At 41.0% G+C, this 24,882-nt stretch overlaps 1 protein-coding gene across 1 annotated transcript in view; it reads right to left on the bottom strand.

Annotated features, from left to right (window-relative positions):
* Nucleotides 1-24,882, bottom strand: part of LOC140468818 (uncharacterized) — an 86,342-nt gene that overhangs the window by 41,606 nt on the left and 19,854 nt on the right. The window contains exons 3-9 of the mRNA XM_072564836.1: nucleotides 21,784-21,867; nucleotides 21,092-21,238; nucleotides 19,992-20,084; nucleotides 15,898-16,011; nucleotides 14,183-14,335; nucleotides 4,602-4,727; nucleotides 2,001-2,129 (exon numbers count right to left, since the gene is read on the bottom strand). Of these exons, the coding sequence (XP_072420937.1) occupies nucleotides 2,001-2,129; nucleotides 4,602-4,727; nucleotides 14,183-14,335; nucleotides 15,898-16,011; nucleotides 19,992-20,084; nucleotides 21,092-21,238; nucleotides 21,784-21,867 (846 nt within the window). The remainder of the gene's footprint in view (nucleotides 1-2,000; nucleotides 2,130-4,601; nucleotides 4,728-14,182; nucleotides 14,336-15,897; nucleotides 16,012-19,991; nucleotides 20,085-21,091; nucleotides 21,239-21,783; nucleotides 21,868-24,882) is intronic.

Below are 24,882 nucleotides of genomic sequence, written 5' to 3'. Positions count from 1 at the left end.
TAACAAACCGCACAACCTTACCTGGTGTGTACATGCCACATGTCAAAGGTCCATTTGCCACTCGGTTAATTCCAGTGGCAGCAGAGTGTGACCCTCGCATGATCATTAATTAACCATTTGAAGGTCTCAATTGGTGATGGGACTGCAAGTCCAACCATGGGACTTTCTGTCACAATTTAATCTGGTGGGAGCACGGTGGCAGTTCAGGCACAACCTAATAAAATACCCTTCCTGCCCTCAAATCCTCTGTGAGACAGAGAGAGAGAGAGGGAGAGAGTACAATTCCAGGTTCAGATTGTGAGAGAGAGCTCTAAACATCCACTGAACTGAAACAGATCCAAGATCAATTGTAAATTTTCAACCTAAAGTTGACAGATTTTCATTATCTTAAGTCCTTAAGGGATATGGAACAGAGGCAAGTCTATGGAATTAGTTCACGCGATGGCCATGATCTCATTGAATGGTGGAATAGGTTCAAGGTAGACAAGCAAGAGGCTGGAATAACACAGCAAGTCAGGCAGCACCAGGAGGTGGAGAAGTCAAAGTTTCAGGTGTAGTAGCTCTTCTTCAGGACTGGAGGTGTGTGGAAGGGGAGCTGCAGATAAAGTGGTGGGGGAGAGTTTTGGATGGAGAGAGGGGTGGAGTGGTGAGGTAGGGATAGGTGAGCACAGGTAGAAGGTATGACCTGGTTGGTCAATGGGAAGAATGAATCTAGTTGGTTGCTGGAAGGGTCAATCAGAGGATTGAAAGGGAGGGGGAGGGGCTGGGAGGTGAGTCAGGGGATGGGAAGGGGGAGTTATTTGAAATTGAAGAACTTAATGTTGAGTCCTCCAGGCTGTAGGCTGCCCAGGTGGGAGGTGAGGTGTTGTTCCTCCAATGTGCAGTCTGATTCGCTGTGGCAATGGAGGAACTCAAAGATGGTCATGTTGGAAAGGGAACGGAAAGGGAATTAAAATTTGCATCTGCAGTTTTTTTGTCTCAAACTAAGAATGGGTTCCTAGGGCTGAGTGGCCTCATGTAGTTCCTATTAATTCTGTGTCACTGTCACTGTTACCAGGAATCCACTTCCTGGTACCAACTGCTATGAGGGGATTTTGTCAAACAAATTTTCCCATTTAGCTTCAAACTGCTGCCCCTCAGGCTTGAAGAGAACCTTGAGAGATTCTAGAGGACCCCCACTGGGTTATCACCAGTTCAGTCCTTCAGCGATCAGATTTTGTACTTGTTGATTTACAGGCATGACCTACAACTATTACTGTTTAATGAAACGTCCACCGGCTGCAGCTTCTTACATGCTCTGTTCTTCCCTTTTGCGATTTGCACCCCTCAAAAACAAGAATGCGTCAATATTTGCAAATCTTCCTTGAATTTGTTTAAATTTACAGAAGATCTGCGCCCACAGACAATCAAACGGTTCTGTGAAGAGAAGTCCAGTTAGAGCTTTGCACTTCTGGTCAGACACACAGCTTTAACACATTGTGCACGCTCTCACCTTATGCCACATAAATGAAACGAATTCATCTCTGAGTATTCACCTTTTCGACATGCATCCTACTGAGGAGGATTGCCATTTGCAATCGCTAATTTGGCAATCTCACAAATATTACAAAAGCGGAATACTCAGGCTGCTAGGAATCGGAAATAAAAATAGGAAATGCTGGAAATCCTCAGCAGGCGGGTTGGTCCTGATGAAGGGATTACCAAACTATAAAGTTAGCTGTGCTTCTTTCTCCACAGATCCTGCCTAGGCCTCTGAACAATGTTTTTGGTTAATATTTCATGCCTAAGAACCAAGGCTTGTCACAAGAAATGTAAAATGTCAGACTGAAGGAAAATGATATTAGGGTTTAAGGCACTGCACTGGGAGCCCACTTTGTATTTGCTCCGACTGTGCCTGAGCAGCTATTAGGTGCTGTCAGAAAGGCATTCCATTGATCAGCACCAACATTTCTCACTGTGAGCAGAAAAGGTTAACAGAAATTTAATGTAGTTTGTACTACCTTCTCCATTCGAGAAATGAATTGGTCCAGCTCTTGAATCCTCTGGTCCCTTTCTGCTATTTGCTGTTCCGCTGCTGCAGCCTTCTTATTGGCTTCTTCCAGTTCTTGGACAGCCTGGTTTATTCGGGCCTTCATTCAAAACAAAACAACCGGAATATTATCACTTGGTATTCCCATCATTTCTGATTCCCAGCACAGAGCCACAGGGAAAGACAAAGCTGAAGTAGCCAGCTCAGCTTACAAAACCTTCTGCAGGTTCTGTTCTCCACATTTAGGAGTAATTTTGTCAGTGATGTCATCACATTGACTTTTGGTGCACTTTTCTCAAATTCCACTCCTGACGTACAAAAGGCCATACGTTTAACATAGAGATAAGGAGGAATTTCTTCTCTGAGTGTAGTGAATCTGTGGAATTCTTCATCGCTTGGTCATTAAGTATATTCAAGGCTGAGCTAGACAGAGTTTTAATCAGTGAGGGAATTGCGGGATATTGGGACAAGGCAGAACAGTAGAGTTGAGGATTATCAGATCAATGATCTCACTGGCACAGTGGGCCAAATGCCCTACTTCTGCTCCTACATCTTATGGTCTTACATGCCTGCTAGAAATCTGAAACATAAACAGAAAATGACAAAGGTGGCACAGTGGCTCAATGGTTAGCATTGCTGCCTCACAGCACCAGGGTCCCAGGTTCGATTCCAGCCTTGGTGACTGGCTGTGGGGAGTTCACATCTTCTCCCTGTGTCTGTGTGGGTTACCTCTTGGTGCTCCAGTTTCCTCCCATAGTCCAAAGATGTGAATTGGCTATGCTATATTGTCCATAGTGTTAGGAGCGTTAGTCAGAGGGATATGGGTCTGTGTGGGTTACTCTTCGGAGCGTTGGTGTGGAGCTGATGGGCCTGTTTCCACACTGTAGGGAATCTGGTCTAATCATTTCTGCCTCAAGTTGTTTCTAAGTTTCACAGGTAAATGTAGACACACCCAACCAGAAAGTTTTAACCAATATTATGGTCCAGATTTTGCAACAGTAATGATGGCTAAAGTGTCCATGTTTACTGTCAATGCTCCTCTGAAACCGACAGCAATTACACTGAATCAGCACATACACAGCTGAATGCAGGAATCCAGACAGAGCTGCCAGTCATTCTATATTTCAGAAGTTGCACAGTTGAGGTGCCCTCAGCAATCGATTATAAAAGGCTGAATAGATGAGAAATTCCAATATTATGCTGTCAGTCTCACTGTTAAAACCCATGAAAAAGATACATCTTGTAGTCTGAGATGTAGCTAAGTTTTCCAACACTGAAATTCATAATTAAACAGCTTCATTGGTACAGAAGGGGTTGTTAAATATCACAATTATGGAAACAGACCTTTTGGCCCAACTCATCCATGCTGACCATTTGCCTGATTTTGACCCATACCTCTCTAAACCTTTCCTATTCATGTACCTGTCCAAATGTCTTTTAAATGTTGTAACTTGTACCTGCCTTTACCATTTCCTCCCACTTAACAGACATCCCTTTATGTGCAAACAGCCTCCCCAAACCACTTTTGAAAGTTCTTATGTAATACCATCAAAATTGACCTTGCCACAATTTAGAACTTTAACTTGTGGACCAGGCCTACCCTTTTCTGTAATTACTCTAAAACTAATAGAATTACTCTTAGTATTTCCAAAATGCTCCCTGACTAACACCTCAGTCACTTGCCCTGCCTTATTTCCCAAGAGGAGATTGAGCTTTGCCCCTGCTCTACTAGGCCCATCAACATATTGATTGAGAAAGTTTTTTTGAACACACTTGACAAGTTGCTCCTATCAAAACCCTTAACACTATGGCAGTCCCAGTCCATGTTTGGAAAGTTAAAATCCCCTATTATTACAACCCTATTATGCTTACAGTTATCGGCAATCTTCCCACACATTTGCTCCTCAATTTGCTGCTGACTATTGTGGGGCTTGTAATACAATCCCATCAAAGCAATCACTCCTTCTTATTTCTCAGTTCCACTCACATAGCTTCACTGGATGATCCCCTAGGAATACCCTTTCTAAGTACTGCTGTAATGTTATCCTTCATCAAAAACATCACTCCCCGTCCTCTCTTGCCTCCCCTTCTATCCTTCCTACAGCATTTGTACCCTGGAACATTGAGCTGCTAGTCCTGTCTCTCCCTCAGCCATAATCCTCCACTACGATTTTAAAAAATATAGAATGTAAAGTTGGGAATATTTTAGCTTCCACCTACTTTAGGCATGTCCTAATAATTTATTTTGCTATTTGTAAAATTTTAAATTAGAAGTGAAGGAATTCAGCTCCTGGCTTGCCGATTGTGGGAATACTTCAATGCGATTGGTTGCTCCAGAATTTAAGCAACCCACTGTCTCATTGAAATGAAAATGCAGGACAAACCGAGTCACAGATCGGCACGCATCATGTGAAGACGCGAGGTGAACATCGATAAACTATTTGCAAAATGGAAATTGGTGAATATGAAAACTAGGGTTTGAACAAAGACATCTTTTCAGGAGACTCTGGTCTTCTCCCATACATTACAGGAAACAAAAGAACTGCAATTGTACTCATTCATCCTTACACACCTGAATAGCCTCCATTTCAGCTTGGTGCTGTTGTTTGGCCTCTTTCAGTTTTGCTTCATATTGATCAAAGAGCTTCCTGGTCATATCCCGCATTGCACTGGCATTGGCTTCCTGAGAAGATTCTATCTGTAATACAGTGACAAGAAATTAATTGTGAAATAAAGCATTTAACTCAGTACAAATTACTGCTAGATTTGTTTATTCTAATATGTATGTTGGTATCACTGGCGAGACACAGTTGTCTGATGTTCAACAGATTCAGTCCCTCTGACATAAGCAAACATGAATTGAACACAAGGGAACACTGTATGGACACACCACTGAATGCATGTAGGAAGGACAATGTCTGAACTCCTCCCACTAGAATGCCCTTCCTGTATAAATTGGATGGAATGTCATTTATCTACCAGCTCCTGAACTTCCAATCTAAACAGTGCATTTTGTACAGGGAGGTATGCTTTTACCAGAGTTAGTTGTTTATTCCAAATATTGTGGAATATTAACATTGCTGTCAAGCACAGTTCAGACATCAGCAGCAAAGTAGCAATGTCAAGAAGGTGCCTGTTCGGAAGCAGGAAAAGAGCCACTCTCAGTCCTGTTTGTTGTCAAGCAAAGGTTTCTTGGTCCAAGTGGACTGAATGCCTAAATCACTCATTTCTGCCCCCTTACAGACAGGTATCCTTAAAGTATAGGCATGTATTTTAATGCATATTTTAAGACCACAACATCAGGTCCACAATCTAATTTCAATCATATTAAAATATTTAATCCATGCTAATAATTCAGATCAGACCTGGAGCTTCACTTCACTCAATTGCTAAAGCCAGTGCTGCAGAATATTTCTGAATTGCTGTGATTCTTTACAGAAATATGGTATGACTTTATTGAGCAAATGAGATTTTCTGACTTCACCTTTTTTGTTTAGCACTTTCTATTAGCTTGGCAGTGTTGGATTTGGCCTCATTGACACATTTGTGTACTACTAAAACTTAAGTTATCAAATTGTATGTCAGTTTAGTGGTGAAAGGCTTTAGTTTCAATCTACCATTGGATTGTTTGGAAGACTGGAAATTGGAACTTTGACATTAAATAATGCAATGCAGCTTGAAGAATGAAAACAAAACGTGTAGTGAACTGAAGTTGGGACAACTCTGCATTTGGATTTCCATTGAGTCTAGCAAGTAACAGAAGCCAAATCTGAGATACTGATCAGCTAGAAGAATTATCTAAGGCCAACAATTGCAAATATTTGGGTAGAAGGTATTAGACATGTTGACACAGATGCTCAGACATGGGCTGAATCTTGCAAAAGTTGCCTGCAAAAAAGCTATTAAAATATAGCACTTGCCCATAAGTCTTTGTATTAGTTAGGAGATAACATTTTACCACAGAATACTTTCTAAGAAGACTCTTGTTGGGCAAGTTAGGAGTTAGTGGTAGGGCAGTTGCTAGGAAGTGGGACATCACCATAGATGGGTAGGGTGGAGGTTGCTAGAAGAACCTAAAAGTGACAAAAGTAATTGTTGCTGGTTTGGGGGTTTCATGCAAGAGATCCAGATAGTTATAAGAAGTCCTCGTTTTAAGTCTCCCCTTTGAAAGCCTTTTCACTTTAAAGTTGTTTATATTTTTTAAATGGTCTTTATCCTCATTTGGTCTTTCCCAATGTTAACGTCCCTTAATCCCTGGGGTCATGTCTTGTATCAAACACATTCTCACCTCAGTTCACCTCTCACAGTCATCACATCATCAGTGAGGCCCACTGATTGTGCTGCTAGAGTTGGTGCCAATGTGTCTGCAGCCTGCAGTCAAATATCGTCATTTTATCAACAGGTCTCTGTTCTGGTAATGAAGTAAACCTCCTTTTCCATCATTCTCCTTTACGTTTCTTTGCTGTTTGTACCTATACTATTTGAAGAATTGCTATGGATTTAGTTTTAAAAAAATATAATTCTCTGTACTGTACTCTTCTGTATTTTGTCTGTAAAAGGTACAATAGTTGAGGAACCTGTACTGCACCTTGTTCTGTACTATAAATGTATTTAGATTTCTCTGCAATAAAAAAGCCTGCTTTATTCACTGACAATTTCCTTGTTATGTTTTGCAAATTATTCCAATGAGAAATGCACAGTGCTGCACAAACACGGCAGGTATTTCAACTTTTATATTGGCTATTTAAAGGCGAAAATTATACCCAGAAATCCAACTCTGACTTCAACATTGATTCCTACAGGATTCCACACTTCATTTACTGTTGTGATTTTTAGAAAGACAATCACAAAGTTAAATGAGGTCATCCTGTATTAGAATTTAGGAATAGGTCTAAATGCAATCATCTTAAGAGAAAGTAAGCAGGAACTTCTTTTAGGAAATAGTACTCATCATTTGTGTGAAGTAGGAATAGGAATATGAGAGGGAAGTAAGTGGCTGTGAAATGATCACCTACAATAAAGTAGACAAGGAAACTAGAGTTCAGCTTAAAGTTGAAAGGGAGATTTTAATGTATGTTAAAGTTAATTTGACTGGTGAAAATCTGGATGTAAGCCAGATTTGAGAAAGCAAGTCCCAGGAACCACAGACCAACATGTGCTGAGACATTTTCCTAATCAACCTGCTCAGCGATGTCACTACGTACCTCTGAAACAGGTGGGATTAGAACCCAGGCCTCCTGACTCAGAGGAAGGGACACTACCACCATGCTACAAGCACTTTCCCAGCATATGTTGAAAGTATATATCCTGCCAAGCATCGAATAGTGGAATACTAAATTTTAATTTTCATCATCCAAAAAATCTTGTTAGTTTGCATTCTATTTAGTGATTGCCCCTTTTACCAATTATTCCCCAGCAAAAAAAAAGTCTTCCTCTGGAGTTTAATATAGAATCCAAATCCCAACCATTCTTTTAGAATAATTTGAGAATGGGCTTCATTTAAAATCACAACATTGCACGGATGAGTTATCAATTTGGTTATGAAGGCAAATATTAATTTCAGCTACTGGAATTTTTAGTGCTCCTATTTTAGTTTAATTTTAATCTTAATAAAGGGAAGTAAGATAGCCTTATGCCTCTGTGTTTTGAAGATGGCTGCATTGATGTTCACGGTTCAAATAGCAACTATGCTGAGGTATACCTGTCATCCAGACAACGTATGGCCTAATGTAAATTTCACACGAAAAATCCTATCAGAAACAAAATATCACTGTTTGAAGAGGTGTGTCGGAGCCAACATCCTTTACTAGGAAAGACTTTATAATGTGACCTAAACAACAAAAAAGGTCAGAATCTGGTCAACATCGGTTATGTGCAAAGGAATCCATGAAGATAACCCTGTTTGGATCTCTGTTTGATACTTTTAGGGTATTTCCACATGAACTAATTCTTTCCAATTCCTAACTTATCACAAAAGGAAATGAAGTGGACTGATTATTTATTGGTAATGCTGATTTAAGTTATCAAATCTTCCAAATATTACTTGTTTTAAAAGCTGATGTAACAGATAAACTCTTAATAAAAAAAGTCTGATACATTGTGTCAAATGCTCTTTGTTTAATTTCTGATCAGATTCAGACACAAGGTGCCAGGAAGTACTTGTTGTAATATTGCTCTCAGGCTTGTCCTGAATGTGGGTAGCAAAGGCTCAGAGTGAAGTGAATAATCCGACCTGAGACTCACAAGGGAAATCACCCTCATTTATTGTGCTGCCTGGAAACTTGATAAATGCTGAACATTTTTATTTAAATCAGAACAAGTGATACTCACACTCCTAAAATTCAAACATTGAACCCTGAATTCTCAGTCAGCCCCCTGCAGATTGCATTAAATCAGAAAACGATACATTATATTTGATTTGATTTAATTTATTGTTGACCCATACACTGAGATCCAGTGAAAAGTGTTACTTTGTGTGCTCTACAGCTACATTATATGATACAAAGTGTATTAACATTAGCCTAAGCAATAGTTATTCAGAATATTGCAGCTACAAGTGCATTGTTAGTAATAAAGGTTTCAACAAGTTACTAAACTGGGATTTCCTTTTTTCATTCCCTGATAAGACTGACTGACTGACTCCCGCCCAGACTAATACAAACACACGATGCTGGAGTTCAGAAATCCAACTCAATCAACTTTCTCCAATTGGAGATGGAGCTCAAGAACTTGGCTTTGAGTTTCCACCTTACGGTGTTATTGCTTAAAGACCCTTCAGGCTGGTTCACTTTCAGTACATTTCCATCACAATCTGACCACTTTTTACTGTGAATTCCGAAAACCTGAGCTTTAGCTTTTGCTGGAAATGTAAATTTCTTTCAGGTTTACTTATTTCAATCTTTCACAGTGCAAAAAACATGAAGGACAATTCAACATTAACTGACAAATTGCCACAATGCTAAGAAAAGGTTTTGTCAGTAAATATGATAAATAATTTTGCAAAGTCTGCTCCAGATGACGAACACTTCAGTAAACTTAATTTTCTGTGCGTCATTAGAGTTCACTTGCGTCACTTCCTGCCATTGATAATATGTAAATATGCTTCACCTCCATTTTTATAATTCATCAGCTGATTGCCCAGGTCATCATTCCTTCCAGATAATTTGGAGCGTGGTTGCGATTTCTACTTATTGAGGTACTGTGTATTTTGTAAGGACTGTCCCTTTAAGGTCACTCCATTTTTCCAGTAGTAGCAGCAGTGGGAGGAGTGACAGCAAGAACCAGGGGCCTGCCGGGAAGTCTCTTTGGGAATTTAGAACAGTGGGAATGGCAGTTAGGGCAGTTGAATGTTCCTCCTGTAGAATGTGAGAGGTAAAGGTCACCATTAGTGTCCCTGCTGACTTCCTCTGCAGGAACTGCCCCCAACTCCAGCTTCTTGAAATCCGCGTTAGGGAACTGGAGCTGGATGAACTTCAGATCATTCGGGAGACAAAGGGAGTTATTGAGAGGAGTTACAGGGAGGTAGTCACACTTCAGGTGCAAGAAAGGGGCAGATGGGTTACTGTCAGCTGACGGAAAGGGAACTGACAAGCAGTGCAGAGATCTCCTGTGGCCGTTCCCCTCAACAACAAGTATACCATTTTGGATACTGTTGGCAAACCGATTTACCAGGAGTAAGTCATGGGGAATAGGTCTCTGGCAGAGAGTCTGTCCCTGTTGTTCAGAAAGGAAGGGGGTAGATGAGCAGAGCATTAGTCATTGGGGACTCCATTGTTTGGGGGACAGATAAGAGGTTCTGTGGGAACAAGAGAGACTCATGGTTGGTGTGTTACCTCCCAGGTGTCAGGGTTCGTGATGTCTCAGATCGTGTTTTCGGGATCCATGAGGGGGAGGGGGAGCAGCCCCAAGTCGTGATCCACATAGGTGGTATCTCTGGTTTGTTGCCGGTGCCACGTGTGAGACAGAGGAGTTGAACACGTGGCTACAGGGATAGAGAAGGCGGGAGGGTTTCAGATACTGGATAATTGGGGGTCTTTCTGGGGGAGGTGGGACCTCTACAGACAGGATGGTCTACACTTGAACCAGAGGGGTACCCATATCTTGGGGGGGGGATATTTGCTAATGCTCTACGGGAGGGTTTAAACTAATTCAGCAGGGGGATGGGAACCTAAATTATAGTTCCATTGTCCAGGAGGTTGAGAGTAGTGAGGTCAGAAGTATGGTTTCAAGGTCGCAAGAGTTCTCCGGCAAGCAGGTGCTTTGAAGTGTGTCGACTTCAACGCCAGGAGCATCCGGAATAAAGCGGGTGAACTTGCAGGCACGGGTTGGTACCTGGGACTTTGATTTTGTGGCCATTTTGGAGATATGAATAGAGCAGGGACAGAAATGGCTATTGCCAGTTCCAGGATTTAGATGTTTCAGTAAGAACAGAGAAGATGGTATAAGAGGGGAGGAGTGGCATTGTTAGTCAAGTACAGTATTAGGTGGCAGAAAGAACATTTGAGGACACGTTTACTGAGGTAGTATGGGCTGAGGTTAGAAACAGGAAAAGTGAGGTCACCCTGTAGGGAATTTTCTATAGGCCTGCAAGTAGTTCCAGAGAAGTAGAGGAAAGGATAGCAAAGATGATTCTGGATAGGAGCAAAAATAACAGGGTAGTTGTTATGGGGGACCTTAACTTTCCAAATATTGACTGGAAATACTATAGTTTGAGTACTTCAGATGGGTCAGTTTTTATCCAATGTGTGTAGGAGGGTTTCCTGACACAGTACGTAGATAAGCCAACAAGAGGCGAGACCACATTGGATTTGGTACTGGGTAATGAACCCGGCCAGGTGTTAGATTTGGAGGTAGGTGAGCACTTTGGTGATAGTGACCACGATTCAGTTATGTTTACTTTGGCGATGGAAAGGGATAAGTATACAATGCAGGGCAGGAGTTATTGCCGGGGGAAAGGCAACTATGATGCAATTAGGCAAGACTTAGGATGCATAGGATGGGGAAGGAAACTGCAGGGGATGGGCACAACTGAAATGTAGAGCTTGTTCAAGGAAAGCTACTGCATGTCCTTGATAAGTATGTACCTGTCAGGCAGGGAGGAAATGGTCGAGCAAGGAAGCCATGGTTTGCTAAAGAAGTTGAATCCCTTGTCAAGAGAAAGAGGAAGGCTTGTATTAGGATGAGACATGAAGGCTTAGTTAGGACATTTGCAAGTTACAAGTTAGCCAGGAAAGACTTAAAGACAGAGCTAAGAAGAGCCAGGAGGAGACATGAGAATTCTTTGGCAGGTAGGCTCAAGGAAAACTCTAAAGCTTTCTATAGGAATAAAAGAATGATTAGAGAAAGATTAGGGCCAATCAAGGATAGTAGTGGGAAGTTGTGCATGTAGTCCGAGGAGATAGGGGAAGCACTAAATAAATATTTTTTGTCAGTATTCACACTGGAGAAATACAATGTTATCGAGGAGAATACTGAGATACAGGCTACTAGACCAGATGGGATTGAGGTTCACAAGGAGGAGGTGTTAGCAATTCTGGAAAGTGTGAAATTAGGTAAGTTCCTGGGCTAGATGGGATTTATCCAAGGATTCTCTGGGAAGCTAGGGAAGAGATTGCAGAGCCTTTGGCTTTAATCTTTATGTCGTCATTGTCTACAGAAATAGTTCCAGAAGACTGGAGGATAGCAAATATTGTCCCCTTGTTCAAGAAGGGGAGTAGAGACAACCCTGGTAATTATAGACCAGTGAGCCTTACTTCGGTTGTGGGTAAAGTGTTGGAAAGACTTAGGATTTATAATCATCTAGAGATGAATAAGTTGATTAGGGATAGTCAACACGGTTTTGTGAAGGGTAGGTTGTGCCTCACAAACCTCATTGAGTTATTTGAGATGGTGACAAAACATATCGATGAGGGTAAAGTGGTTGATGTGGTGTATATGGATTTCAGTAAGGCATTTGATAAGGTTCCCCATGTAGGGTACTGTACAAAATATGGAGGCATGGGATTGATTTAGCGGTTTGGATCAGAAATTGGCTAGCTGAAAGAAGACAGAGGGTGGTGGTTGATGGGAAATATTCATCCTAGAGTTCAGTTACTAGTGGTGTACCACAAGGATCTGTTTTGGGTCTGTTTGTCATTTTTATAAATGATGTAGATGAAGATGTAGAAGGATGGATTAGTAAATTTGCAGATGACACTAAGGTCAGTGGAGTTGTGGATGGTGCTGAAGGATGTTGCAGGTTACAGAGGGACATAGATAAGCTGCAGAGTTGGGCTGAGAGGTGGCAAATGGAATTTAATGCGGAAAAGTGTGAGGTGATTCACTTTGGAAAGAGCAACAAGAATAAAGAGTACTGGGCTAATGGTAAAAGTTTTGGCAGTGTCGATGAACAGAGAGATCTCGGTGTCCATGTACATAGATCCCTGAAAGTTCCCACTCAGGTCGAAAGGGTTGTTAAGAAGGCATACGGTATGTTAGCTTTTTTTGGGAGAGGGATTGAGTTTCTGAGCCAAAAGGTCATGCTGCAGCTGTACAAAACTCTGATGTGGCTGCATTTAGAGTATTGTGTACAGTTCTGGTCACCGGATTATAGGAAGGATGTGGAAGCTTTGGAAAGGGTTCAGAGGAGATTTACTGGGATGTTACCTGGCATGAAGGGAAGGTCTTATGAGGAAAGGCTGAGTGACTTGAGGCTGTTTTCAATAGGGGGAAGAAGGTTGAGAGGTGACTTAATTGAGACATATCAGATAACCAGAGGGTTAGATAGGGTAGATAGTGAGAATTTTTTTCCTTGGATGGTGATGGCTAGCACGAGGGGGCATAGCTTTAAATTGTGGGGTGATAGATAATGAGAGGAATAGATAGAGTCAATAGCCAGAGACTTTTCTCAGGGTAGGATTGACTGGTATGAGAAGTCATAGTTTGAAGATATTAGGAGAAAGGTATAAAGAAGACGTCAGAGGTAGGTTCTTTTCGCAGGGAGTTGTGAATGCTGTACTTTTCTATGTTCTATATAGGACAGATGTCAGAGGTGGGTTCTTTACACAAAGAGTAGTAGGGGCGTGGAACCTACTGCCTGCAACTGTAGTAGACTCACCAACTTTAAGGCATTTAAATGGTCATTGGATAAATATATGGATGAAAATGGAATAGTTTAGGATGGATGAGCTTCAGAATGGTTTCAGAGGTTGGCGCAACATTGAGGGCCGAAGGGCCTGTACTGCACTGTAATGTTCTATGTCCTATGTAGGGAAATGATCCATATTCAAACACCCTGAGATAAATTTAAGTCAAATATTATGGAATGTTTCTACTCAAGGATATCTCTTCTGTCAACCAACAGCTCCTGTCCATAAGGGAGGGTGGATTGACGAAAAAACAAATAGTAGGATATGATTTTTAAATAATTATTTTTATATTTGATGAAATTAAAATCAGATGCACATACAATATTTTATATAGGACTAATTGTGGCGTGGGGCTTAGAGGCTAGCACTGCTGCCTCACGCTGCCAGAGACCCAGGTTCAATTCCACCTTTGGAAAACTGTCTATGTGGTGTTTGCACTTTCTGTGGTTTCCCCCCACAGTCCAGAGATGTGCAGATTAGATGGATTGGCTATGCTAAATTGCCCAGAGTATTCAGGGATGTGTGAGGTGGATTAGCCTTGGGAAACGTGGGGTTATGGGGATAGACCCATAATGATATGTTAATAATAATCACCATTACTGATGATCTGTTGCTATGACTGGTAGTGATGTAAAATAAAGGTCTCAGGGATGGGAAGCTCAGAAAAAGCAATAGTTAGAAGGTTATCAAACTCAGTTTCTTGTGGGAACCAGAAACATCTGTAAGAGTAAAGGGTAAATTATACCAAAGTGGGATATAGTGTGTGAACCCTCACCAACTAGGGAACAGCAAACAGGCACATTTCCAAAAGTTTCAATCCATTAATGTCAAACTGTAATGATACTTCTCCAACATGTTATACTAATTACCGAATATTGTGTACAGTTCTTCAGCATTCAATATCAATTCAATGAAATATCTAGTCCAACATTCATTAATCAATAAAAAAGGTAGGCGTTGCATCCAGTCTATTGATAGACTATATGCTTATGTTTAATGTGTAGTAATGCCTCAGTGAATTGTTTACCTTGAGTTTGAGAATCTGATTTTCAGCTTGTGCATTCTCAATCTGCTGATCCTTCTTTTTCATTTCCTCCAGTGATTTGTGATAGTTCCTGCGGAGTGCTTCCATTTCCTCCCTCCTCTTGTTGGCAGTCACTGTCGAATCGAGGAAAGATCTCTGACAAAAACAAGGCACGTGGGTCATACCCTCAGTCCTAAAACACCACCTGTTACCCAGGCGTTCTCTAGCAATCATTTTGACAGTGATTCAAAGACACTTTGTGGGAACATTTGTTTTTTCAGTACTAATGTACATATTTATGAGCATGAATGACAAATGCAGGAATCTATATCAACACTCAGATTACTGGCTGATTGTACTTCTCAAGACAATGCACTGTGATAGTTATATCTGTGCAGCTGGGTCAATGTCCTGGAACTCCCTGCCTGTTTTTGTGTGTGTACTTGTGCACACGGACTGCAACGGTTTAAGGAGGTAGCTTTCTAGCACCTTTTCCAGGGCAATAAATGCTGGCCTAGCCATTTCATTTTATTAAAAAAACTGCATCTGACTGGGCCAAAATGTGAAAGTTTGATGACTTATCGAAATTCTAATTAAGGCTAAAACCACACATTTTGACTAACGCAGTGATAATGGTGTAAGAACATCTGGTAAACATTTGATTCTGCTCTTCCGGGACCTCAGAACTGTAGAATCCACACATTCCCCCAATCATCCACTCTAATTGCTGAAAGTAAATTAAATCTCATTAAAAGTCTACACTTTTAAAACTAAACATTGCTCTCATTCTGAGGTGGTGAAATGGAATTTTAACTGGAGCCTGTGTAAAACAAAACTGAACCACCCATTTGGACATGATATGATGCACCTTTCTGGACATCGCCTCCTGAGGTAGGATTTGAACCTTAGCTCTGACCTAGAAGTAGGAATACCACAACCCTACCACAAGACTTTCTAACTTTAGCCTCTCTGTTTCTTGTGACCTTCTGTAATAATGAAAACTTTTTAGTTTGTCGTGTCAATAGGACGTTACCTATGTTAAGATACACAATATTGTTTAAGTAACTATTTAATACATTATAAAGAGAAACTGCTATGTCACTGGATTACTAGGTAGGAAGCAGAGATAAATATTGCTGTATTCTATGAATATGTTATTACTAAGAAAAATGTTCATGTTTAGTATCATAATTCAACTTGGGATTTGGGATTGGAGTAACTTATTTTGTATCTCTCCCAACATATATTCTCACTGGAAAACTGGACAAGACACAAGTGATCTATTTACATAATTGGATGAAGGGCTTTGCCCGAAACATCGATTTTCCTGCTCCTTGGATGCTGCCTGACCTGCTGTGCTTTTCCAGCACCACTCTAATCTTGACTCTAATCTCCAGCACCTGCAGTACCCACTTCTGTCCATTTACATAATTGCACAAGTTAGAATGTACCCACTGCATTTCTATCCCCTGTTGCCTCCTGTGTTCTCAAATTTATTCATAAGAACATGCTTTCAACTTTACATTTAAAGCATAGGGCAGCCTTTCAAGATATTAACGGCACTGATGAAATCAAATAGCATCAACTTCATGTTTTGTGAATCCCTTCGACATATCACAAGCAACTACATCCCCGGATATCTGTTACACCGCGTCTACATCCTCGACACTGTGATGTGGCACTTTGCTGCAGCAATCAACTGAGCAATTCATTGCTACCTGCATGTCAACCGTCAGAGCTGTCAGTGAGTTGTTCGTCTGGCTGCACTGCTCGAGGGCTGCAGTATTGCTCCTCACCTCCTTCTGTAGCGATTCCTGCCGTGCCTCCGATGCCTAAAACAGAATAGGTGACACTTACTTTCAGATTGGACAAGATGTGTTGCAGCTGCTCACCTTCTGCCGATCCCACCTGAAAATCTAAAGCAACATTTCAAATCCTACTGTTTAGGGAAGCCAACAAAACAATGGAAAATGCAATGGGTTTAAGAAGATGTGGAAACTGTAAAGATATACCATGGGATGGGGCAACAAGTCTTAGATGGGACTGGGTGGACATTCAGATCTTTGAACCTATCTCACTACTTGGTTAGATCATGCCTGATCTATACCTCAATGTCATTGATTCCTTGGATATCCTTATCTTTTATTCACAATATTCTTAGGAAAGAGAACTTCTTTCTACTGCCCTTTGAGTATTTTATTGCTAACTCCTGGGATGTGTGCAATGCTACCAAAACCAGCTTGAAAATGGACACTGACACATTGGTGGAGTTGGCAGACAGATGTCAGATAAAGTTCAATGTGAAGAAGTGTGTGGTGATTCACTTTGTTAGAAAGAACATGGAGAGACAGTGTAAATACTACACTATTCCATTGTATTTTAAAGAGTGCTATTCTAAAGGGTATGCAGGAACAGAGAGACATGGCTGTAAGTAAGTCATTAAGGGTAGGGAGAGGGCACTGTTAATAAAGTACACTGTATTCTAGACTTCATAAATAGAGGCATGGAGTACAGGACAATGGAGGTTATAATGAACTGATATAAGATACTGGTTGGGCCACAGCTGGAGTTTTGGGTGCCACACTCCACAAAGGATCTGAATGCTTTGTGAAAGTGAGGCAGAGTTTACAAGAATGGTTCCCGGGATGAGACATTTCAACTTGCGAGCATGGAGTGAACAAACTGGGTCTATTTTCCTTGCAGAGGAGAAGGCTAAGGAGAGATTAGAAAGAAGTTTCCAAAATTATGAGGGGTCTTTACAGAAGGGATTGGGAGAAACCAGCCCCATTCATAAATGGATCAAGAACCAGGGTTAAAGTGCTTTAAAATCTTTGGCTGAAGAATTTAAGGGTGGCACAGTGGTTAGCACTGCTGCCTCACAGTGCCAGAGACCCGGGTTCAATTCCTGACTCAGGCGACTGACTGTGTGGAGTTTGCACATTCTCCCTGTGTCTGTGTGCACATCAGGTGAATTGGCCATACTAAATTGCCCGTAGTGTAAGGTAAAGGGGTAAATGTACAGGAATGGGTGGGTTGTGGGTCGGTGTGGACTTGTTGGGCCGAAGGGCCTGTTTCCACACTGTATCTAATATAAGAAAAAATTCAAAGTGAGATAAGGGGAAAAAAAAACTGTTTTACACAGTGTGTAGTTTGCACTAAGAATACACTACCTGGAACTGTGGTGGAGGCAGCTTCAACTGAGACACACAAAAGGACATTGGATAATTATTTAAATAGAAACAACATGCAGGTTTATGGGGAAAATGCAGGAAGTTGACATTAGGTTAAACAACTCAGAGAGCTAATGCAGACACAGTGGGCGGAGTGATCTCTTTCAGTACCGTAACAATTCTGGGGATTCTGGACCAGCATTTATTGCCCATCTTTAATTGCTCTTGAGAAAGCAGGGGAGAAGTGTAATATCCATGTGATGTAGTTGATGCTGTTAAGTACAGAGATTCAGGATTTAGTTCCAAGACAGAATCGATGATGTTCCCATGTCCCTGCCGTCTCTGTCCATGGAAATGACAGAAACTGCAAGTTTGGGATTGTACAGATATAGAATCATCAGAGAAAACGCTGGCTGATTTCCCTCAAATGATCTAGATCTAATGCTAACATTAAATTTCCTCAATGAATCACTTTTGATCCAGTACGATTGCAGTGGGTTGCCTTTCATTTCAATTTGCTGCTCAATTAGTCCCAGAGTTTCAGGATGATGAGGTTATTGTCTTAAGTCCTATGGACTTCTATTAAGCTTTAGTGGCACTGTGGCAACGTCCCTATCACTGGATGAGGAAATCCACTTCAAACCCCACCTACCTTCGGAGGTGTGCCATATCATACATATAACAGATGACACAACATTGCAATGTAGTGTCCTTACCCATCAGACCGAGAAAGTCTGGGTTCAAATCCTATACTGTCCCAGCCTGAAGAGGTTGATTTTAAGACTATGAAACTCTCCTTCAGGAGTGTGGACTGAGATTCTCCTTCATATTACTGTTGATTAATCACTTCAGCAAAGGAGTCTCTGGGCTGGGGATTAAAAATCACCCTGTTAAGTAAACCTATACTAAAACATCAGGAGAAAATCAGTCACCATTCATTTTCCAAACAGGGCAGCACGGTGACTCAGTGGTTAGCACTGCTGCCTCATAGCGCCAGGGACATGGGTTCAATTCCACCCTTGGGTGACTGCCTGTGTGGAGTTTGCACATTCTCCCTGTCTCTGTGCGGGTTTCCTCTCACAGTCCAAAGATGTGCAGGTTAGGAGGGTTGACTATGCTAAATTGCCCATAGTGTCCAGGGATGAGCAGGGTAGATGGATTAGCCATGGGAAATACAGGTGTGGGGTGGTGGGTCTGGTTTGGATGTTCTACAAGGATCAATGTGGACTTGATGGGCTGAATGGCCTGCTTCCATGCTACATTCTAATAAGTGTCTGAAAAGCTTTAGGAACAGAAACACCAGTCAAAGTCAGCAGGTGGCGCTCAGAAACCATAAAGCTGAATATCATTGTATTGAGGAGCACTCATATGATTCACCACAATAATTAGCAATTGTATTGATGAGGTCTCTACATCAGTTCCCTTATACACTTTAATTTTGGCTACTGGCAAAAATCCAAATGAACATTAACATTATAACCAATCTGTCTCCAGAACTTTGAGGCTGGCTCATCAGTTACTACACTCATCAGACTGGTTCCTCTCTATTAGCCCAGGACACACCTAGATAATGCACAATTTATTTACATTGTAATTGGAAACTAGCTGAGGAACCTCGTGTACAGGAGTCAGCTTCAAATACAATGATTTTAAAAAATAAAAAAGATAAATACTATAAACCTTCAATTAAAAGCTCTCCCATATATACCCAAACTCAGCTATACATTTAACTTTGCAACAGTGGAAGAGTCAAACTTGGAAGCACAAAATTCCAAGTGGATGAAGATAAACTGCAAACCTTTTACACTTGCCTCAGTTTGACAAAGGTGTTTCAATATTCCTTTTTTTGTATTCATCAAATAAAACTACAGTCTCTTCAGGACAACATCTGTATGAGTTGTCAATTTTATATTCAAAATATTAACAGAATCTTATCAAAGGCCATTATAACAATGAACAGACCAGAGTGCACAATTGCAAGGCTTTAAATGAAGATCATTTCATGATTGCAAAATTGTTGATGTAATTACCTGACATCTTTTTAAAATAAATCCACTTCTCCTTAACTAGGAAATGTATTTAAATATATGGAAAAAAATAATAAAATCACCATAAAAACTCACATTGGATTTTCTGGATTTGGAATTGAATTTATAAATTCTGATGTTGTGTCACTGGGGAGGTGATGGCCTAGCACTATTGTTGCTGGGCTGTTGATCCAGATAATGTTCTGGGGTCCTGGCTTTAAACCCCACTCCTGGCAGATGGTGGAATTCTAATAATGACCATGAATTCATTGTCAGGGAAAAACCCATCTGGTTCACTAATGCCCTTTAGGGAAGGAAACTGCCATCCTTACTTGGTCTAGCCGACATGTGACCCCAGACCCATAGCAATGTGGTTGACTTGTTACTACTCTGTGGGCAATTAGGGATGGGCCTTAAATGAATTTTTAAAAATTGATATATCTTTGTTCATATTTCCATTGAAATCAAATGAGCTGTTGATTTGCTCATTCCACATGATCGCACAGTCAGTAATCAATCCTTAGGCGATTATACTGTTTAATACTCCATACAACATACAAACGTATATATGTAGATGGTGAAAAAACTGAGCAGCTGATGGGCGATCTGACATACCTTTACTTCATTTGAGAGTTCTTGTAATTTCTTCTTCATTCCATTAAACTCACCAAACATTTGTTGTCTGACTTTCTCCAGTGAATGCCTCACCTGCACAAACAAACAATCAAAATATAGAAGGGTACCACTTAAGCTCAGAGCCAATCATCCAGTCCTCCCAGTAATCAGCTTTGTAGCTATGACCTTCTCTCTAATTTTCTCTAATAAATCCAAGGAATAGCTCTGTGGTCGGGCAGTACCTGGGTCAGAGAGTCAGTATACCTCCCTCACGGATAGTGGCACCGGCCCTATATATTCCCAAAATTCGGTTGTTTTCCCACCAATTCACTGGCAGGTTGCACTGGTCCTACACTCCACATTTCCAAGTACACAGACAGTTTCCTTCTGAGAGGCTGACTGAGTCCAGTTCAGGAAACCCAATCGGAAGGGGTCAGTAACCTCCTCAATATCCCACATCAGCATCACCGAGAACAAACAAACTGACCATTTTCCTCACTGCTGTGTGGTCGTTGCTCATCAACAAAATGACTGCAATTTAAAGTCATTCATTAAATGTGAAAGTTTTGGAGAGAACTGATCAGATCTTACATAAATGCAAGCTCTTTCTTTTGCAAAGATTATTGTATATAACATCTGAGTTTAAGTCATTTCTTCCCTACAAACTAGAATGTCATTGAAGAAAAGATCTTGTATTTATTTAACTCTTCACCGGAATACAGGCCTTTCTAAAGGGCTTTACTAGCAATGAAGTGTTTTTGAAGTGTAGTCACTGTTGTGGTTGGTGATAAGCTGGTGGAACTGACCTCATGGTTGGAGCAGCTAAACAGAATTAACAAAACCCCTCATCTGACCTTGATGTGGTTTGAACATGCAACCTTCTGCTTTATAGTCAGACACACTACCATTGCACTACTAACCCAACTTGTTGTGAATAGCCTATCTCCATCACTAATGTTCTTGTGTAGACTCCAGGCCCAGAGCTGCAAAGTGTGATCTCACTCAGGTCCCATTTGAGACTTTCTCAGGTTGAATAAACTGAGCAAGAATGTGCCCAGTCAAGCAAACCGAACAGGAACGGCAAACACTTCCCATCTCACCTCCTTAATGTAGCTCATTTCCTCTTTAAGCTGGTTAACTGACCATTCATACACAACCACCTCGGCCTTGTTTGCATCTGCTCTCTTCACCACTCCGTACATCCGCCTGTGAGGAGATGTCTCTGAACCCAAGCCATTGGAAAGATGCTGCAAAAGGGAACAGAGGGAAAAGATTTTTAAAAATCCCATTTTCATGTGTAACTTCATGGCGGGAGAGATTTATTCTGTGTGCAATAACATTCTAAACATGTTCTTTCAAAACATTTTCCTGACCCAGAGAAAACCTCTCCATGTGTTGTGACTGATTGATGACTTGAATGGGCAGATGAGATTGAGAGGATTCTGAGAACAAGGGAGTAGCAGTTGGTACTCAATGACACCTCTCTAATCAGCTTTCACGATAAATTACTCTAGTAGCCTCAAATGTCATAAAGCTGAGGATCAGGACAGAGCAGATGCAACAAAGAGACATTCCATGCTTGGTGATGAGTGGAAAGTTCAGTTTGTGGAGGATCAGCAATGATCAATGAGTGACAGGAAGAGAATCCTAATGACCATCAGGCAAAGGCGAGAAATAAGAGAGTTCTAGAACATTTCCACAGTGCAGACTAGAGGTAAGGCAGACTGGAAGACATGCTAATACTTTAAATAAAATATACATATCCTTCAATTCCAAGCGAATGGTTACTAACCAGTTTTAACGATTGTGAGCTGTCGTTTTCAGTTTGGAGTAATGCATTGTTTTTCTGACTGTTTCCTGCACTCGTTTTGTCCTCCTAGAACAAAAAAAGTAGTTTAATCAGGGTGTTACAGAATCAGAAAACACAAAGGTTAACTTTCACTATCACTTGCCCCTTTCCAAAATGGAGATGAGACAGAAGAAAAATGCCCAGTATAAAACGATCAGAGGAGCAGAGTTATAAAATACACAGAATACTGCAGTTTCTGTTCTAGAGAAAGGCGCAGAGCTGTTATTTAATCTTTCATCAGACATAGACATTCTCTGTCAAGGCCAGAATTTGGAGAAGGGCTCTTGCCTGAAACGGCAATTCTCCTGCTCCTCGGATGCTGCCTGACCTGCTGTGCTTTTCCAGCACCACACTTTCGGGCCAAAATTTGGAGTCCATTCTCAATTGTCTTTAAATGAGTATCTGGTTAGACCCTTTCAGAGGGCAAGAAAGAATCAACCACATTGCTCTGGGCCTGGAGTCTACACAAGGACATTAGTGATGCAGATAGGCTGTTCACAACAAGCTGGGTTAGTAGTGCAATGGTAGTGTGTCTGACTGTAAAGCAGAAGGTTGCATGTTCAAACCACATCAGGGTCAGAAAGCTTTATCTCATCTCTAAGATGGCTCAGTGGTTAGTACTGCTGCCCTACAGTGCCAGGGACCCTGGTTGGATCCCATCCTTGGGTGATTATCTGCAAAGAGGTTGCACATTCTCCCTGGGTTTATTGGGGTGGGGTGCTGTGGTCTTCTCCCACAGTCCAAAGGTATGCAGGTTAGATGGATTGGCCAAACTAAATGCAGGAGTGGATTTAGGTGGAATGCTTTTTGGAGGCTTAGTGTGGACTGGCCTTCTTCCATACTTAAGGGATTCTAGTGATTATAGCTTCATAGTCTTGAGTAGTTTTGTTATCAATTCAAGATTAATTAGTTTTTCAGTTACTGCTGTGGTAAGATTTGAACCTATGTCCCCAGAGCATTAGCTTTGGCCTTTGGATAATGGGCCCATTGACATTCTTGCTGTGCTATCTTCTCCTGTTAAACATTGGCTGGAGTTTAGTGGAGCCCTGTAGCTCATTCCCGATACATGGGTTGTGAGTGCTATGGAGCAAGAAGAATTGGAGGGGAATACCTTCATCAAACAGCAAGTGGCAGGAAAACCGTACCAAGTTTGGTGGATGGCGAGAGGGAACCGATTGTTTAAAAAACTTGTCAGTTAACTGTCAATCATCTGGTGCAACATCTTGACCAGAGCCCACTTGCCAATCAATCAGTGCTCTCCTCTCATACAGCATAGACCTTGTTTTGCCTTTACTTTGGAAATTCTTGTGAATTGCCCTGTTGAGTGCAAGATGAACAGTTTTGACAAAGTATATCTTTTTCAGCAAATACTCAAGTTCTGTCCTACCAAATGATTATAAACTACATGCTCGAAAATAATGCTGACCTTTATTTCCAAAGTGAAAAAAATTGCACATTTATTGTTGCTTATCAGTGTACAGAGAATATGCTCTAAATTCACATACCTTGTCATTATGTAATTAAATACTTAAATTATTTATTTATTAAATTAATAATATTAAACATTATTAAATAAAATTAAACATTTGATCAAATGTCTACGACTCTTGCGTTTACTTTATTGTGGATAATGACCACAAAATACTCCTGTTGGAAGGGTTAACATCATGCACTTACAAACACTCAGCTCATTTATGATAAACTGACCTGCTGTGCTTTCCCAGCAATACACCTTCAACTATAAAACTTGAAAGCCTGAGACACATTCATGTTTGAGTGATGCACGCCTTAAGGAAGTCTGTTGGTTGTCAGGTTGTCCTGAAGGTGGAGTAAAGTGAGCTGTACCTCAATAATTAAACTAACAAACCCCTTAGTTTGATCTTCACTAACCCACCTGTCCCCACCACTCCCCAAACACCAACTCCACGGAAGGCACCTCTCACTTTACAAGTTCACAATGCCCTGAAACTTTGGTTAAAGGTAAATTGGCAGGACCTATTCAACATATTGTAAACCAACTGCATTCCTTTTGGACTCCCTCAGAATACTACACATAGTGTGACAGCTATTTGAAGATTATGATGGGATTTATGGGCTTGTTAGAAAGTTACTTCTGATTAGTGTATTTTAGAATAATTACAGGTTCCTGACTGTAAATTTCAGGGGAGAAAAATAACAATTTGATTGTTTGCAAGTTTGTATGTTATGTTTTATATTTCAACAGATTGCTATGATTAATTAAATGGCTAGTTGAACTAACCATGGCCAAGTCTGATTGGAACGTAGAATGTGCAATACTGTAAGTAAGACAACTTTGTACATCTGATGTAGCATCAATATTAGTGAACACCTTTTAGCATTGTTCGATGGCCAGTCTATTGTTTGGCACAAAATGGCCATAAACCTTGAAACATATAAACACTGAAATTAATCTGTAACTGTAACTAAAGAAGCTGTACCAAGGTACCTTTGTACCTAAGATGATGCTGTAAGTGGTGACTTATAAACTTTTCACTGCCCTCATGTGAGTACATGTGACAGTAAAGCTAATTCAAGGAAGTACATTGTAAAGCCGACATAAGGAGTTTGCAGACTGACATAGATAGGGGAAGTGAGTAGGCAAAAATGTGGCAAATGAAGTAAATGGGAATTTGTGAAGTTGACAGGAAACACTTTAGAAAAAGCCCTTTAGCTACCTAGAAACTCAGCCACCATGAGAGAGAAGAAAAGCAGCACGGCCCTCCTTGCTGTCAATGGACTTCCATTTGGAGATGGAAGTCAATGCCCCCAGTAGAAAAGGTAGTGAGCTCACATACACAGGAGTTCACTGGAGATTGGATGAACCAGTTTACATCGGTGTGGGACTAACTCTCACTGCCATGTTAATCCAGTCATAGGGGAAGTTTGCATACCACCCTACATGAGGTGGAAAAGTCTGTGATCACTTCACTGATGGACAATGCCCTGGGATGTGCCCACATTATCCTGGCATTGAGTGTGGGCGTACCTTCTGTGGGTACAAGCCAGCTCAGACAGTCTCCA

Source organism: Chiloscyllium punctatum, chromosome 48 (assembly GCF_047496795.1).
Source record: "Chiloscyllium punctatum isolate Juve2018m chromosome 48, sChiPun1.3, whole genome shotgun sequence".
In the NCBI taxonomy this organism is placed as follows: Eukaryota; Metazoa; Chordata; class Chondrichthyes; order Orectolobiformes; family Hemiscylliidae; genus Chiloscyllium; species Chiloscyllium punctatum.
Note: the sequence above shows the minus strand (reverse complement) of the source record. Positions and strands in the feature narration are given on the sequence as shown.